Source organism: Somniosus microcephalus, chromosome 24, assembly GCF_052327205.1.
Source record: "Somniosus microcephalus isolate GS21.2 chromosome 24, FLI_Smic_1.0, whole genome shotgun sequence".
NCBI lineage: Eukaryota > Metazoa > Chordata > Chondrichthyes > Squaliformes > Somniosidae > Somniosus > Somniosus microcephalus.
In genome coordinates this window covers 12,663,621-12,679,668 of record NC_141010.1, presented here as the reverse complement: position 1 = coordinate 12,679,668, position 16,048 = coordinate 12,663,621, and the positions used below count along the sequence as shown (strand labels likewise).

At 43.3% G+C, this 16,048-nt stretch overlaps 1 protein-coding gene across 3 annotated transcripts in view; it reads left to right on the top strand.

Moving 5' to 3' along the window:
- Nucleotides 1-16,048, top strand: part of grnb (granulin b) — a 65,468-nt gene that overhangs the window by 36,069 nt on the left and 13,351 nt on the right. For all 3 annotated transcript variants that reach the window (XM_085966223.1, XM_085966225.1, XM_085966226.1), the window contains exons 3-9: nt 2,436-2,573; nt 4,779-4,928; nt 5,281-5,511; nt 6,772-6,853; nt 9,651-9,760; nt 10,821-10,968; nt 14,449-14,546. In XM_085966223.1, coding sequence (XP_085822349.1) covers nt 2,436-2,573; nt 4,779-4,928; nt 5,281-5,511; nt 6,772-6,853; nt 9,651-9,760; nt 10,821-10,968; nt 14,449-14,546 — 957 coding nt within the window. The remainder of the gene's footprint in view (nt 1-2,435; nt 2,574-4,778; nt 4,929-5,280; nt 5,512-6,771; nt 6,854-9,650; nt 9,761-10,820; nt 10,969-14,448; nt 14,547-16,048) is intronic.

Genomic DNA, 16,048 nt, shown 5'->3' with positions numbered 1-16,048 from the left:
GGTAGTGGTGTTTCACAAGGATCAGTGCTGGGACCACTGTTGTTCACAATTTGTATTAACGATTTAGACTTTGGAATCAAAAACAATTTCTAAATTTGCAGATGACACCAAATTGGGGGGGGGATAGTCAATACTGAGGAGAAATGCAACAAATTACAGGAGGACATTAATAAACTTGCAGAATGGGCATATAATTGGCAAATGAATTTCAACACCGATAAATGAGGGATTACATTTTGGCAGGAAGAATAGGGAGGTCATTTATCACTTGGCGAGTGAGTCTGGGTGGGGTAGAGGAGCAAAGGGATCTCGGAGTACAAATACACAAATCACTAAAAGTAGCGACACAGGTTAACGGCCATAAAAAAGCAAACCAAGCACTAGGGTTTATTTCTAGAGGGATAGAATTGAAAAGTAGTGAAGTTATGCTAAACTTGTATCGAACCTTGGTTAGACCACACTTGGAGTACTGCGTACAATTCTGTTTGCCATATTATAGAAAGGATAGAGGCACCAGAGAGGGTGCCGAGAAGATTCACAAGGGTGATACCAGAAATGAGAGTGTATACATATCAAGAAAGGGTGAACAGGCTGGGTGTCTCTTCACTTGGGGGGAAAAAAGACAGCTGAGGGGTGACCTAATAGGGGTATTTAAAATTATAAACGGTTTTGCTAGAGTAGATAGAGATAATGTTTCCACTTGTGGGGAAGAGCATAACTAGAGGCCATCAATATAAGATAGTCACCAACAAATCCAATAGGGAATTCAGAAGAAACTTCTTTACCCAGAGGGTGGTGAGAATGTGGAACTCGCTACCACGGAGTGTAGATGCATTTAAGGGGAGGCTAGATAAGCATATGAGGGAGAAGAGAATAGAGGGTTGTGCTGATAGTTAGATGAGGAAAGACTGGAGGAGGCTCAAGTGGAACGTAAATGCCGGCACGGACTGGTTGGGCTGAATGGCCTGTTTCTGTGTTGCATTCCTTAGTTCTCTTGTACCAAGGGTCAGTCATAAGATTCATGCAGGGGCAACCGGTCACCTCAGTAAACCCTCCCTGATGGTCAAAGAAAAGCTGGTTCTTGGGCTTTTTCTCCATCTGAGCACTTTTACATTCAGGAACCGCCACTGGTTAGATGTGGTACAGCATTTCCTAGATCCTTAATTTGCCAACTTGAGGGGGCTGGCCTAACCAAGCAGATCTACAGTGGTGGAAACTTTAACATACTGATCCTAAAAGAGCCTATAATAACTAAAAATGGTTCGCTGATGCCAGGACTATGACTGTAACCCATCGGGTGTGATATTCTAACTTTTCTGATGGGCACAAGGCACATTGCTCGGCTTAGTGTTCATAGGACATCTGTTTCGGTTTGCTGACCTGAGGCAGGAAATTCAGTTGAACACCTAATGGATCCATGTTCTTGAAAGGTGCATACAAAATTGAACTCCTTTGGCAGGTATCTAATGCCTCCTTTGGTTTTGAATCTCAAGTTTTTTGTGTATCTAACTTTTCTCAATTGTTGGTGTCCTCGCTTCTGGTTGGAGCTAAAGTGCCGCTTCGAATGAAGTCCTGCACACAGTTGGCATCTGATCCAAACGGTCCCACTGTGACGTAAATCTTTTTAAAGTGACAGTGTCCTCGAGGCTATCCAGATGGGTAGTAGTGATCTATATGTGGAATTTAAGCTCTAATCAAAGGAAGTATGGAACACCATTTGTTCCTATTAGGGTTGAATTCCCTAGAATTCAGAAGGTTAAGGGGTGATTTGATCGAAGTTTTCAAGATATTAAGGGGAACTGATGGGGTAGATAGAGAGAAACACTTTCCGCTGGTTGGGGAGTCTAGGACCAGGGGACATCGTCTAAAAATTAGAGCCAGGCCTTTCTAGAAACACTTCTACACGCAAAGGGTGGTAGAAGTTTGGAACTCTCTTCCTTAAATGGCAATTGATGCTAGATCAATGGTTAGTTTCTATCAACGGTATTAAGGGATGTGGGGCAAAGGCGGGTACTGCATATGAAGTTTAGGCCACAGATCAGCCATGATCTCAATGAATGGTGGAACAGGCTCGAGGGACTAACTGGCCTACGCCTGTTTCTATGTTGCATACTTGTAAAGTACAGTTTTCATATTGCCTTCCTGCATTATTCTAGCCTATGCAACTACAACAACTAAATTAAATGCAATATGGTTTGGTTTGAGCTGCTTTCTGTTTAAGTAGCTGTGTGAGGTTGAATTTTAATAGTATTTATGAATGCGCAAGTGAATATTCTGCTTTGAACATTTGACTGGTTGTAATTTTATAATGGACTGGTAGTTTGACATGGATTGAATTGTTTACTTTTTAAACATGACAGTTTACATAGAAAACATTAAGCTGTTGTATTTTCCACTTGCTCATCTCCCACTCTTATCTTTTCTTTCTGTCACAGGCGGTTTGTTGTTCAGATTTTCTGCACTGCTGCCCTGCAAATACCACCTGTGATCTCGCACATTCAACCTGTGTTCAAGGTTTGAGTCGTGTACCCTGGGCGAAGAAAATTCCAGCGATCCAAACCGGGACTACTCTGGTAATTCAGTGGTGGTTAAAACTATTGGGACCTGTGCTCTAACATTAGAAATTTTAACTAATTTCTCAGTGTACCAATGTATGTGTAACAAGTAATTTTTGAGCATAAAACCATCTTTTTGAATATTGGGCAAGTATATAGATGTCTGTAAAATGCTTTCACCCCCCCATTATTTTTTTTCTGAGGTGAATTCTAGACTTTCCGCACTAGCTTTACGCTCTTCGGGCTCGAATTTCCAAGCCCCTTGGAGGCGGGAGTGGGGGGAGAATTGCAGAATCGGGGGGCACGAACCCTTCCCGCCTCCATGCCCGTTTCCCAGGAGGCGGGTACCCGACCTGTGCTGGGACCCGCCTCCCCGAGGCGGGAAGGGGATTAGTGCCAATTAACTACCAGTTAACAGGCAGTTTTTGGCCTAATCCCTATTTTTAGCCCTGAAGTGTGGGCTGCCTGACAGCTCCAAACCACGCCAAGTTAGCGAGTCGGGCTGAAGGGCTGGGAGGGTTCGAGATGTCCGGTGTTCAGGTGAGTGATGGGTGCATGAGTGCAGAGGTAAGTGTGTTTGGTGTGTGTAAAGTGTTTAAAGAAGTTTTACTTGCCTTTACTTACTAATGCAGGCTTCCTTCCTTCAGGTCTCTGGAGTCCCTCATCTCACCTGCACAGAAAGCAGAATGGCCGCGAGCTGTCAAAAGTTGCAGCATTCTGCTTTCTGTTCTGGAGATTTCTAAATCAGCCTGAGAGGAAGGAATTAACTTAGTGTACAGATTGTCAGTGTTTGACAGCTTCAAACAGCTGTCAAACACTGATATTTCATCTGTCAAGAGCTTTTGACAATGTCAATCCCTGACGTCACCTGTAACCGGGTGTCCCTTAATTGGCCTGCTGAGCCCACTGGGCGGGCTCAACAAAGTCAATCAAGGGAAAATCGCGAGGGTTGGCCACAAATCGACGGAGGCAGGACTACAACCCAAAAAGTGGGAGTCCCGCCTCCATCACGCCCCCATTGACAAACATAGAAACATAGAAGATAGGAGCAGGAGTAGGCCATTCGGCCCCTCGAGCCTGCTCCGCCATTCAATGCGATCATGGCTGATCATCCAAATTCAGTACCCTGTCCCTGCTTTCTCCCCATACCCCTTGATCCCTTTAGCCTTAAGAAATACAAAATCCAGCCCTTCATGTTTTTAATATTTTCATTCCTCCCGAGATAAATGTTTCTTGAGGTTTTCTGACCACTTCTGAAGGTGGTTCTCGCTCTGGTGCAGTTCTATGGGCACTTTCCCCAAAGTGCCCATTTTTCACGTGCAAGAGTGAATGATGAATGTTGGCTGTGATTTGATCAGACATGACCGCCAAGCCTCATTCTGTATGCAGACTTCCTAAGCGGTTTACTATATAGTGTTTGGTAGCAAGAAGATTGGCTGATACTTTCCTGAGCGCTGTGGCTCCGTATTACGCTCTCCCATTGGGTGATTTAAAAAAAAAAAAATGTATCTTCCAAACCCCAGCTGGTCCTGCTTTTCATCCAGACTGATTAATGGTGAGCCAATTGCACATATGACTACCACAAACTGCCCACTAAACCAGTTCTGTTTGCGAGTGGCTGGGATCATGCAGCTGTAGGCTGCTCGAGTGTTAATGTGGGCGAAAGAAAGGAAGCACTGCAACAGTGTCACAGTGGCAGATTTCCCTGTTCCAAATGCTATTTATATAGGAACCAATCTTCTGCCACAGCAGATGTGCTTTAGAAAATTACTCTGTACTAAATCTGATTGGCACTTGCGTACCCTATAAACAGTGAGCCATGGACAGAGTTTTAGCCTCCGTGATAAAAATTCACTTCTGAAGGTATACTATGGCTCTTGTGACCAAGGAGGTGCTTTAGCTCGAAGCTTTAGCTACACTTTCATCTCGCTAAGCAAAACCTGACGTGCGAAGAAATTAGATTATTCTGTAGGTGGGTGACCGGAGTAGAATAGTTTGTAATAACAGAAAATGCTGGAAATACTCAGCAGGCCAGGCAGCATCTGTGGAGAGAGAAACAGAATTAACGTTTCAGGTCTGGGACCCTTCATCAGAACAGTTTGTGTTGGGCCCACAGCGATTCTGTTAGCAGACCATCTCTAACCAGCAGCTAGTCAGTAGAGTATTCAAGAATGGGGAAATTAGTTCTGTTATAACTTTTCTCACGTGTTTGTCTGATTCTAGTGGGAAGAAGCAAAAGCCATCCCCCTGGTACAAGCAGGAACACCGAACGCAGTGACTGAGAACTTATGTCTGGATAATGCTGAATGCCCCCCTGAATACACTTGTATGCCTACGTCGAAAGGTTTCTATGGTTGCTGCCCACTCACTGAGGTATGAGTTATTTTAGCAGTAGCTTTCTCATGACCTCCATAAAGTTCCTTAATTGTACACCATATAATATCAAATTCAAATAATCTCTCGTAAGTAGCAGCTTAATGTAAATAGATAAAACATCACAGCGGAAAACCTGTTTACACTGGATAACCCTAACCCATCACAGCGGAAAATCTGTTTACACTGGCGAGCCCTAGCCCTAACCCCTCTTTATCCACGGACCATAGATCCTCATTACTTTTCAACAATTTAGTATAAACTTTGTCTCTTCTCCGGTCATTACTTTTTACTGTCGGAATGTTATTTTAAAAACCATGCCTCTGTTTTTAAATTTGTTTCCTGGTCACAGGCAACTGTTTGCAAGGATTGGGAGCATTGCTGTCCAAAGGGTTACGAATGTGACCTGATCAAAGCCAAATGCAGAAGAACCGGAGTAAGGGAAGAAGAGTTGCCGTTGGTTTCTGGAGTAGGAAACTTGCGTACCGTTGAGAGTGAGCTTTGTGGGAACATGTCCTGCTCTGTGGGATATACCTGTTGCACATCTAAGGACTTTGGTTGGGGATGCTGTCCTATGAAAGATGTAAGCCCTGAGTGAAGTTATCCTTTTATGGACTGTCTTTGTAAACTAGTTGCCGAATGAGTAAAACTATATATTGGTGCAGAGTGATGAGGCAAAACTTTTTGTTGTTCTTTGTTAGCATCTTATTACCCAATGTTGTAAATTTGTGTCTGCTATAGATACCTTCTACTCCGTAGCTCCAGCAAGTGACCGTGGCATCTTTCTTTCCCGTATCGACTTGTGTAACACCGAACACCTAGAGGTGTAACAATATTACTCCCTTGTGACCTGAACTAGATATTTGTGCCTTTCGCAAGTGCACTTCTTTATTCTGAGGCAGAATGAGCAAATGCTTGGCTAGGCCGGCTTGTTACAAATCGTTACTTTAATTCACAGTGAGTGAACATGCAGAGCGACAGTTATGATCAGATCCCCTTGGTTCAATCAGTACAAATGTATAAATAATATGCTGTACTTCCCCACAAGTGGGGTGTCTTACTTGACTTGAGATGTTTTCTAACTATTCCAGCATTTATGACTCTCTTGGCCTGTCTAAAGCTTCTGCATCTCTATTTCACAAACCTGACTGCTAACGTGTGGCTCTCTGTTCACCCCTTTTCTGTCCCCACAGGAAATTGGAGCTTGTTTCCTGACCCTTTTCTTCAGGCCCCCCCCCCCCCTTTTCCTTTTCCTGGGATTGACTAGAGGAGCTGCTAATCAAACCCACCTCACTCCCTCCCTTTGAAACTAGGTTCATGCCGAGCTCGGCAGCAATGGACATTCTATCCCCCTATGTTGTGAATGTTTGTTGGGAGCCCCTAGAGGTGAGATGATGGTTGCCATGTTGTTCTCGATTGTCCTGGGTAACGGTGTCAGTAACTGGCTGTAATACACTTGCTCCAAATACCTACAGCCTGTGCCTGCCCTTTTTTTCAGCCTGTGCAAATCCACTTTTTAAAAAAAAAAAAAAATGTGACACTTAAAAGTAACTTCCCCCTCCTTTTCCCCCAATCCCTTCTGTAGAAAAATGGTTAAATCCCAAAAGATGTGGCCTTGTTATATTCCAGGGCGTGAGTGCAGTTCAAATGTATGGAAAGTAGCACAAGCTATTCTTGTTGGGCAGGTTATACTCGCCCACATATAATGGCACTCTGGTCTCCCTGCAACTTGAAGCAGAAATGTAGTGGTCAGGGGAAACTCAAGTACACAGCTATTTTAGTTAATTGAGTCTTAAACATTGCACGCTTGAAAATTTACCACCGAGCTCCATTCTGTTTATAGGCTGTGTGCTGCGATGATGACCACTGCTGTCCAAAAGATTTCAAATGCGATAAAAGACGAAAAACCTGCATCAAACCCATAGGTAAACCGAATGCATGTTAAGTGGATGTAAGCCTGATCTGGTAAACCTTTAGATTGTAGTCATGAAAGTAATTGCTCTTTTCTCCCTCCAACCACCCTCCCTCAACAACAAAAAGTTTGGAACGGGTAGTTTGTTAGAAATAATTAAGTTTGTGTAGCTTCTTCCAATATATTAAAATATAGAGAGGTTATACCACAGAATGAATATATTTTGTTAACTTTGTAACTTGTAGAGTTTTAGACTTGTGCTTTATATTTAAATAAGTATCACTTTACTAACTGGCTTTAAATTCACAGGTGAATACTGCCTAATAGTTTTATATTTCCTAAGAGTGAAGAGCTGAGCTCCCTGTGTACATGTTAGGTTAGCTCGGATCTAATTTACAAATTGTAATTTTGGTGGGTTCTTTCTTGCCCAGAGAGAGATTAGTGTCCAATTTTCAAACTATGCTAAATTAGGAAATATCGTAAATAATTGGGGATCAAAGGAAGCGGCAAGGGGACATTGATAAGACGGTGAAATGAGCAAGAAAGTGCCAGGTGGGATTCAATTGTCAGTAAATGTGAGGTGGCATATTTTGCTTAAAAAAAAAAAATTAATAATTATACCGTGAAAGGGGGAAAAGTTGGGTGAAGAGCAGCAGAGGGGTTTGGGGGGGGGGGGGTTTCAGATTTACAAGACATTAAAAACTGCACCTTGAGTAGTTAAAGCCATTTAAATAAATGAATGTAATGCTGGGTTCTATAGCAAGAGCTATAGAATATAAAGTCGGGATGTAATGGTGAATCTAGCAAAAACCTTAGTAAGACCACAGTTCGAGTACTGTGTGCAATTTTGAGCTCCACGCTATGGATAGGATGTTGAGGCAATAAAGTGGGTGCAACACAGATTCACTAGGATGCTGCCTGGAATGAAGAAATATAAACTGAAAAAAAGACTTGGGAAAAATTGGGGCTGTTTTTATTAGAACAGAGGAGATTAAGGGATGATTTGATAGAGGTGTTTAAAATTCTGAAGGGATGGGACCGAGGCGATTGTTTCCAGTTGTTGCAAGGTCTAAATCAAGACAACAAAAGATTAACTGCTAGAGATTTAGGACTTAAGACCAGGGGAAATGTTTTTTTTCAATGTTGAGGCTTGGAATGCATTTGCTAGAGTTAGTAATTGAAGCAGAGACCAAGTCAACATTTCAGAATTGGTTAGATTAATGGTTGAAGGAAAGGAGGGTTAAAAGGATATAGGAACAGAGTTGGCATGAGTAATATACTTAATCCAATATACCAACTCTGTTTCCATATCCCTTTAACCCCCCCGCCCTTCCCTCAATCATTAATCTAACCAATTCTGAAATACTGACTTGGTCTCTGCTTCAATTACTATTACTCATGTGGGGGATAAACACTAGTGGTTTAGCTGAATGGCCTGTTTCCACATTGTTTCTTTACAATTCTGGTTTGCATAGAATTACAAAGCTCGCTGCTTATCATTGAGTCAGCAGATCAGTAGGGGACAACAGCTTGTGCAATATTTCAGCAAGTTGGCCATAGGATTTGCTAATCAAGATGCTGCATAGCATCTCTCTCAACTGGGGAATATTGCAAGTTAATTGGAGGATCTGGTTTATGAACTGGCCGCGATAAAATGAGTGCCGTGTTCAAGGCTGATTAGGTCGGAGACGATTGAGTTATACTTGAGGCTTCCGAATCCCTGAAGATTTTAGTTATCTGGGAGCCAGTTTATAAAGAATGTTGCTATAACCAAGCTTTAATTTCTGAGCATTAGATGACGGGAGAACTGCAATGGGATCTAATTCCTGGCATTTTACTTGTGTCCCCTTGAATAGTCAATTGATTGGAAATCTTGAGCAACGCCCAGCATCTCAAGAACTGAGCTAAGTTTTGAAAGTGAACTTAACTCATGGCTTTATACTAAATACAACAAACAATTAACATTTTCAGTTTCTCAGTCAGCTGATCAGTTTTGCACTTGATGAATTTCTCTGATCTGCCTCAATCCCAAAGACTGAAATGACGCCGTCCTCGGGGTTGGTGACCAGTGTCCGGGTGGTGGTGGGGGAGACATTTCTTTTTAAACTTGCTTCAAACAGGCAACTCTGGCTAAATTTGAGACTTCAGGTATGAGAAGAGGCTGGAAAAATTAACACTGTTCTCTCTGGAGCAGAGAAGGTTGAGAGGTGACCTAATGGAGGTTTTCAAGATGATGGGTTTTGACCGAGTAAATAGAGAAAAATATTCCCTCTGGCGAGTGGGTCAATAACCAGAGGTCACAGATTTAAAATCATTGGCAAAAGATCTAGACGGGAGATGAGAGATTTTTTTCGCTCCGCACTGTTGGGATTTGGAAAGCTCCACCTGAAAAGTTGATGGAAGCTGATTCCATAATTTTAAAACGGAGTTGGACGGATACCTGACGAGGAACGTACAGGGTTACAGACAAAAAGCGACGGCATGGGACTAAGCACGACTGGTCTTTCAAAGAGCCAGCTCGGGCACGACGGGCCGAACGGCCACCATCCGTGCCGTAAGTTTCTATGATGAAAGAACCACGCACAGACTGGACTCTGTCTACATCCTTCTGTTACTTTCTGCTAATCGCCAAGCTCTGCCACTTACCGGAGTCATTCAAACTAAATTCCATCGTCTTTCTTCACAAGGCTCACTTGGTCACAAGTGACAACAACAATCCTGGTCATGTCCTGTGTCTTTTTGGGTGGGAAGCTGTTGAGTTAGTGCAATAACCATACTATGGAGACTGAAATGAGACTTCTTGTTCACAGATGAGAATGTCAAAGCAATTATTTGCCCAGATGGGGCATCCGAGTGCCCAGAAGGCTCAACGTGTTGTTTACTTCAGGATGAGCAGTGGGGATGCTGCCCTTTGCAAAAGGTATAGTTTGGTGTTCTAGCAAGACCATAAACTTTTAAGAACATAAGAAATAAGAGCAGGTGCAGGCCATACGGCCCCTCGAGCCTGCTCCACCATTCAATAAGGTCATGGCTGATCATCCACCTCAACTCCACTTACCCGCCTGATCCCCATAGAGTCCAGAAATCTATCTATCTCGGCCTTGAATATACTCAACGACTCAGCATTCACAGCCCTTTGGGGTAGCGAATTCCAAAGATTCACAACCCTCTGAGTGAAGAAATTCCTCCTCATCTCAGTCTTAAATGGCCCTAGTTCTAGACACTCCAGCCAGAGGAAACAACCTCTCAGCATCTACCCTGTCAATCCCCATTAATGTCATTGAATTCTAGCACTGAAGTATGAGGCATTTTAACTAAATACCTGGCTATGGTAGTGTAGTAATTATGATACTGTGCTAGCAATCCAGAGGTTACAAGTTCAAACTCCATGCTGGTGAATTGTGAAGTTTAATTCAGTAAGTCTAGTAATTTGTGGACTGGCTATTGTAAAACCCCAACTGGTCAGGGTTGGGAATTTGCTACTCCTTCCCAATCTGACCTACACATTACTTAATACAAACAATTGCTCTTCTCAGTAAATGTGGCCTTTCGCGCACAGCCTATGTCCCGAGCAAAAAAAAAAAAAAAATTAAATCTGAAGAGGGTTAGAAAATGTATTACAGCAAAAAGGCTTTTTGCCTTCTGGTCTGTTGCTAACTATATTTTTTGAAATGGTCCTTTACATGCTGTATTTTCATTGATTCCTTGTAGGGAGACAGGGTAAGGCGATGGGATGACGGTAGATAGTTCCTTGGGCTGTAACTTCCATGATGTGATGTGGGCATTTAGCATCTCAAGAGATCATGTTAAAGATGGTTGCTTGTGCAGGTTTTAGGTAAAAGACACTAACTATAGAATGCATTTACTAATGAGAGAAGGTGATTTATCAGCCTCCTTTTTTGATGAGTAAATATTCAATGCATGCTGAAGGTACAGAATGAGCTCCTGTACCTGTTGTTTAACCACTCCTACTTGTATAGGCCGTGTGCTGTGAGGATCGCCTGCACTGCTGTCCTTCGGAAACCAAGTGTGACCTGAAGCAGTCCAAGTGTGTGTCTCAGTATGGTATGGTGGAAATGTGGAAAAAATTTCCTGCTCACAGAAGATTTGCCATGAAGAATACTGAAGGTATTGTGAATTTTATTTTAACTGGTTAATCCACACTCTAAATTAATTAATAGAAGGAGTTAATCCACACTAGGATCTATTAACTAAATTAAGGGGTTATCCCACACTGGGACCTAATAACTAAAACTGCTCACTGAGCACAGTGAATTGGTAGGATTAGAATTTAAAAATCAAAATTCTTATGTTGGTCATTGTTTTTGTACCTTGCTGTGTTTGTGTCACTTCACTTAATTGAAGACACTTTCAACGGCCCGTATTATCCGATCCCTACGGGTGCATACAAGCTGTGTACGCACCCATAGGGGCCTCGCAAGTGCCTGTTTCAGGCATACGAAGCGCATGCGCTGAAAACCGGCACTTCGACCGGTCAAGAATTCTCTTGACCGATCCTCTGCCTGCCCTGGAGAAGGGCCTCTGCGGGTGGAGAGTTCCGCTTTGTGCACAACCTCCACCCGCTGAACGCCTGGTAAAAGCAGGCGTAAGGCCTGCTTTTACCAGCATAAGAGTTTAAAAAAGTTTAAAAAAAAAAAAAAAAAAAAAAAAAAAAATATTTTCCACTCATTATTTTTAAAATACTTTTTAAAAAGGTAAGTTTGTTTTTAGCTTCGTATAATTTTTTTCAATTTAATTTTTGTTTAAAATATTTAATTTAATGTAATTTTAACTAATGTGATTTTTAAAAAATTATTTAATGTTTTTTTGAGTAATCCCCATTCATGCTTTTGACCGGTCTAAGCTGAGACCTGTCAAAAGTGTGCAGGGGGATTCCCTTGTTCCATTGGTTCCCCATGGCCCACGTGATCTCGGGGATGCTTGCGAACCGCCTAACCCCTGGGATACCTGGGCCTCTGTGTGCGCGTGCACCAGGAGAGGCCCAGGAGCGGAAATGTTCGGACCTCCGGAGCCCTCTGGTAAAGGCGTAGATTTTTTTCCCAGATCGGAGGCATCCGCACGCAGGAAACCTCCAATCGGAAAATACAGGCTGTTGAGCTAAGGCAAGGATAATCCATTCATTAAGAAAAGTACTTTTTTCCTTTTTGAGTTTGTAGCCAGACCAGACAGTAAAAAAGTTCCTCACTTTTGAAGGCCTTTGGTGAAATGAGCGCACTCTGTCATTCTGTATCATCAACATATCGTAGGAGTGTACCCTAGCCTCATTGGTTCTGGGAAAGCACATGCCTACACAAAATAAACTCTCTGCCCTCCCTCCTTTCCACCCTCCCCCACATCCCCTCCAGCTAACGTATGCTGACTTGGACAGGTGGAAAACCTGCCCATATTCCTCCTGGGAGACCAAGCAGTCAGCTTGCGATAATGCATAAAGTGTACCTCACTCCATAGTTGTTTCACAGTATCCACCCTCCCTGGGGATGACCACTGGAGGGCTTGTGATCAAAAAGGCACATGGCAACACACATGCTGGTCATGGCCCTGTATTCAGCCATTCTGGACAGCAGTCCAGGAGACTAGAGAATATGACGTGACCCTCGATTCTTGCAGGCTCAGTCCAATTACTGTTGGGCTTATCCATCAGAGAAAGATCCCAACCCACAGCAGCTGTAAGTTAATGCAGCTGTTGTCACAAATGGCAAGAAGGTGCATTTCATCTCTCCTCCTCCCTCCACACCCTCTTTCCCCCCCCCCCCCCCCCCCCCCCCCAAAAAAAAACCTCTTCCCCATAATGAACAGGTGGGTGAAACACTTGTACAATATATGGCGGTTGGAATGAATAATGCATGGTCCTTGCCTGGGGCTCTGAATGGACCAGGCAATCTGAAGCACTTTATTGTAAATCTACTCTATCCAGACATGCATAAACACGCCTTCACAGAAAGGTAAGGGAAAGGGTCTCTCTATTGGGTGTTCTGTTCCACTGGACTAGGCTGTAAAATACTCAGCCCTGTCAGACCTTCTGTGCAGACGGAGCCCTGGAAATCTCCCATACTCAGTAAAACCTGAGGGACACCACTGGATGTGCGGATCTCAGCTTAGTCTTAACTGTACCAGTAACCTCAATTTATTATTGATTTCTTCTGTAATGCCATGTAACGATAGTACGTAGCGACTTCAGTATACATAAAGATTTTCATAAGCAATACTCTTGACCGTGGACCAAGTGTCAATTGGTGCTTTCTTATATACAAACAAAAAAGGTGAAAAGACCAGCTGGTCCATTTGAACCTGTGCCATCCCTGATGTGGTCACCTCTCTCCACTCCTTCCCCACCCCTGGGGTGATGCAATTTTCTGGGAGAGGTTCAAAACCAGATGGAAAACCTTTTTGGAAAATCTTTTAAGAAAAAACTTCCTCTTTGACCTCCCAAAGGCAATCGGGAGACCATGGTAACTGGTGCTACTTGCTCCCATTAACCCATTGCCTTTTTTAGCTCAACACGTTCACTGCTTGCAGGAACTTGTCCGGCTTCCTTTTGAATGTTTGCAGATAATTAGCATTCACCACACGTGCTGGTGCCTTAATAGAGAGAAACGATTTCCTCTGGTGGGGAGTCCAGAACAAGGGGGCATAACCTTAAAGTTAGAGCTGGGCCGTTCAGGGGTGATGCCAAGAGGCACTTCTTTGCACAAAGGGTAGTGGCAATCCTTGTTCTGTACCGCCCACCCAAATACCACACCAATTTTGTCACTGAGCTATCTTCTCTGCTTTCCTCCCTCTGCCTCTGCACTGAGCGACTTCTCATCCTTGGTGATTTCAACCTCCATCTCAACTCTTCTTGCTCCCTCTCCTCTGAGTTCACGGCCCTCCTTTCCTCCCTTAATCTCTCTCACTTCATGTAAATGCACGCACCCACCCGTATACACGGCCACCCCCTCGATCTTATCATCTCACATGGCCTCGCTATCCCCACCGTAACTAGCACAGGCCATCTCTGACCATTTCCTCATCACTCCCTACCCAGATTCCTTTCCCCCTCCCAACCCCACTTCTTTTGTGCCCTGGAAAAAAAAAAAACTCTCGGATAAAAGTACACCCCAACATCTAACCTAGCTCTGCTTTTGTATCTTATACTGATGTCTCTAGTCCTTCCCTGCCTGTTTGGCTCAAATAATCTATCTATGTGATCAGAATCTAACCCTTTTATTACTTTAAAGGCATCCGTCACATCAAGTCTATACTTTTCCCAAGGAAAAAACCCCAGCTCTCTTAAGACTGTGCTTGTAACTAGGACCTGCTGCGTTCAGCCAGGTGAGGCACAATTGATCAGCCCACGATAAAATCAAATATTTTCAGCCTTCCAAATAAAATTTTAAAACTCTTCCAAGTGCTTTCAGGAGCTCATTGAGAAAGTTGTATTTGTTGAATTTGCTCATTTTTTTGTTTCTTGTATATTGTATTTAACCTGTATAATTAGTCAGTTATTTTGCTTTCTGTTGGCCCCTTCCCCCCCCCCCCCCCCCCCCCCAAAATGTGATTCCATCCGGTTTTGTCTTCTGCTGATTGATTGATTGATTTCCTTTGCAGATCGCGATGTGCAGTGCAATGAGACAATGTCCTGCCCCGATGACAATACATGCTGCAAGTTCGCCTCGGGAGATTTTGGGTGCTGTCCTTTACCAGACGTAAGACATGATTATCTGTACACTTGGAAATGTAATGACATGCTTCGCCTTTTCGATGCTGCTTCTCCTGAGGACTGCAGCAGCACCACTGCAACAATTCAAAGTGGAATTTAAACATTCTGGGTTTTCCTGCCACTGAGCGAGTTTAAGTATTGAGTAGTTGAGCCATGCAGACTGGAAAAATCCCAGGATTAGTTGTTGGTCTGTGATGAGTTAGCAGTTGTCTTCTAGGAAGAACAGGACAAATGCTATAGTTGGCTTCAGTTGTTCAGGTTAGGGAGGAGAAAAATCAGGCTGAGTCCCTGCTTCAGATCACTATCTAGTGAACCTTACTGGTTCGCAGTACGTGTGTAGAGTTGTTGGGTGAGGTCCGGATTGACTATCCTGCTGAAGCCATCAAGGTTCACCCCATGAATAACGGCCGTTTAGGGAACCAGCAACAATAGAACTGTAACCCAACAAGGAGTCGATGCCTTCAGGAAAGGAGGGGAGAAAACTCACCTAAGATGGAAACAAAGCATCATCCAACAACACTACTGCAGAATTGTTTATTGCATCCAGTCAACCTGGCTCTACAGTTACCAGAATTTTGCTTGCATGATCATGGCTCCTGTAAAGTTTCAGAGCTAAGACCGCAGCAGTTGGTTCCGGATAGCTGAGCTTATCACTTTGATGTTGATGACCCTTTGTGGGAGGGTGAAATAGGGTGAGGCTGGTGTTTCTGCTCCGCATGAGCCTCATCAACATATCTATATAAAGAGCCCCAGCCTATTCAATCTTTCCTGATAGGTATAACCTCTTAGTTCTCACATCATTCTAGTTCTCATATCATTCTAGTAAATCTTTTTTGCATCTTCTCCAGTGTCTCTGTCCTTTTTGTAATATGAAGACAAGGACTGTTCACAGTACTGTGTGGTCTAACCAAGGTTCTATACAAGTTTAACATAATTTCTCTGCTTTTCAATTCTATCCCTCTATAAATGAACCCCAGTGCTTTGTTTTTTTTTATGGCTTCATTAATTGGTGTTGCTACTTTGTTATCTGTACCCCCAGATCTCTCTGCTCCTCTACCCCATTTAGACATTTATTTTCCAAGGAGTATGTGGCCTCCTACCAAAATGTACTACCTCACACTTGCCTATGTTCTTTTGCCAATTACCCACCCATTCTGCAAGTTTCTTGGTGGCTTCCTGTATTTTATCGCAGTCCTCCTCTATTACCTACACCCCTCAATTTGGTGTCACCAGCAAATTTTGAAATTGCTCTTCTGATTCCGGAGTCCAAATCGTTTTATGTAAAAGGTGAACAGCAGTGGTCCCAGCACCCATCCTTGTGGAACACCACTTCCCACTACTTGTCAATCTGATTAACTACTTTTTAACCCCCCCCCCCCCCCCCCCCCCCGGCCTACTGTTTTCTGTTTTTGTAGCCAGCTTGCTATCCAATCTGCTACTTGTCCCCTGATTCCACATGTTCTCCCCTTAGTCTCATGAGTCTACTAT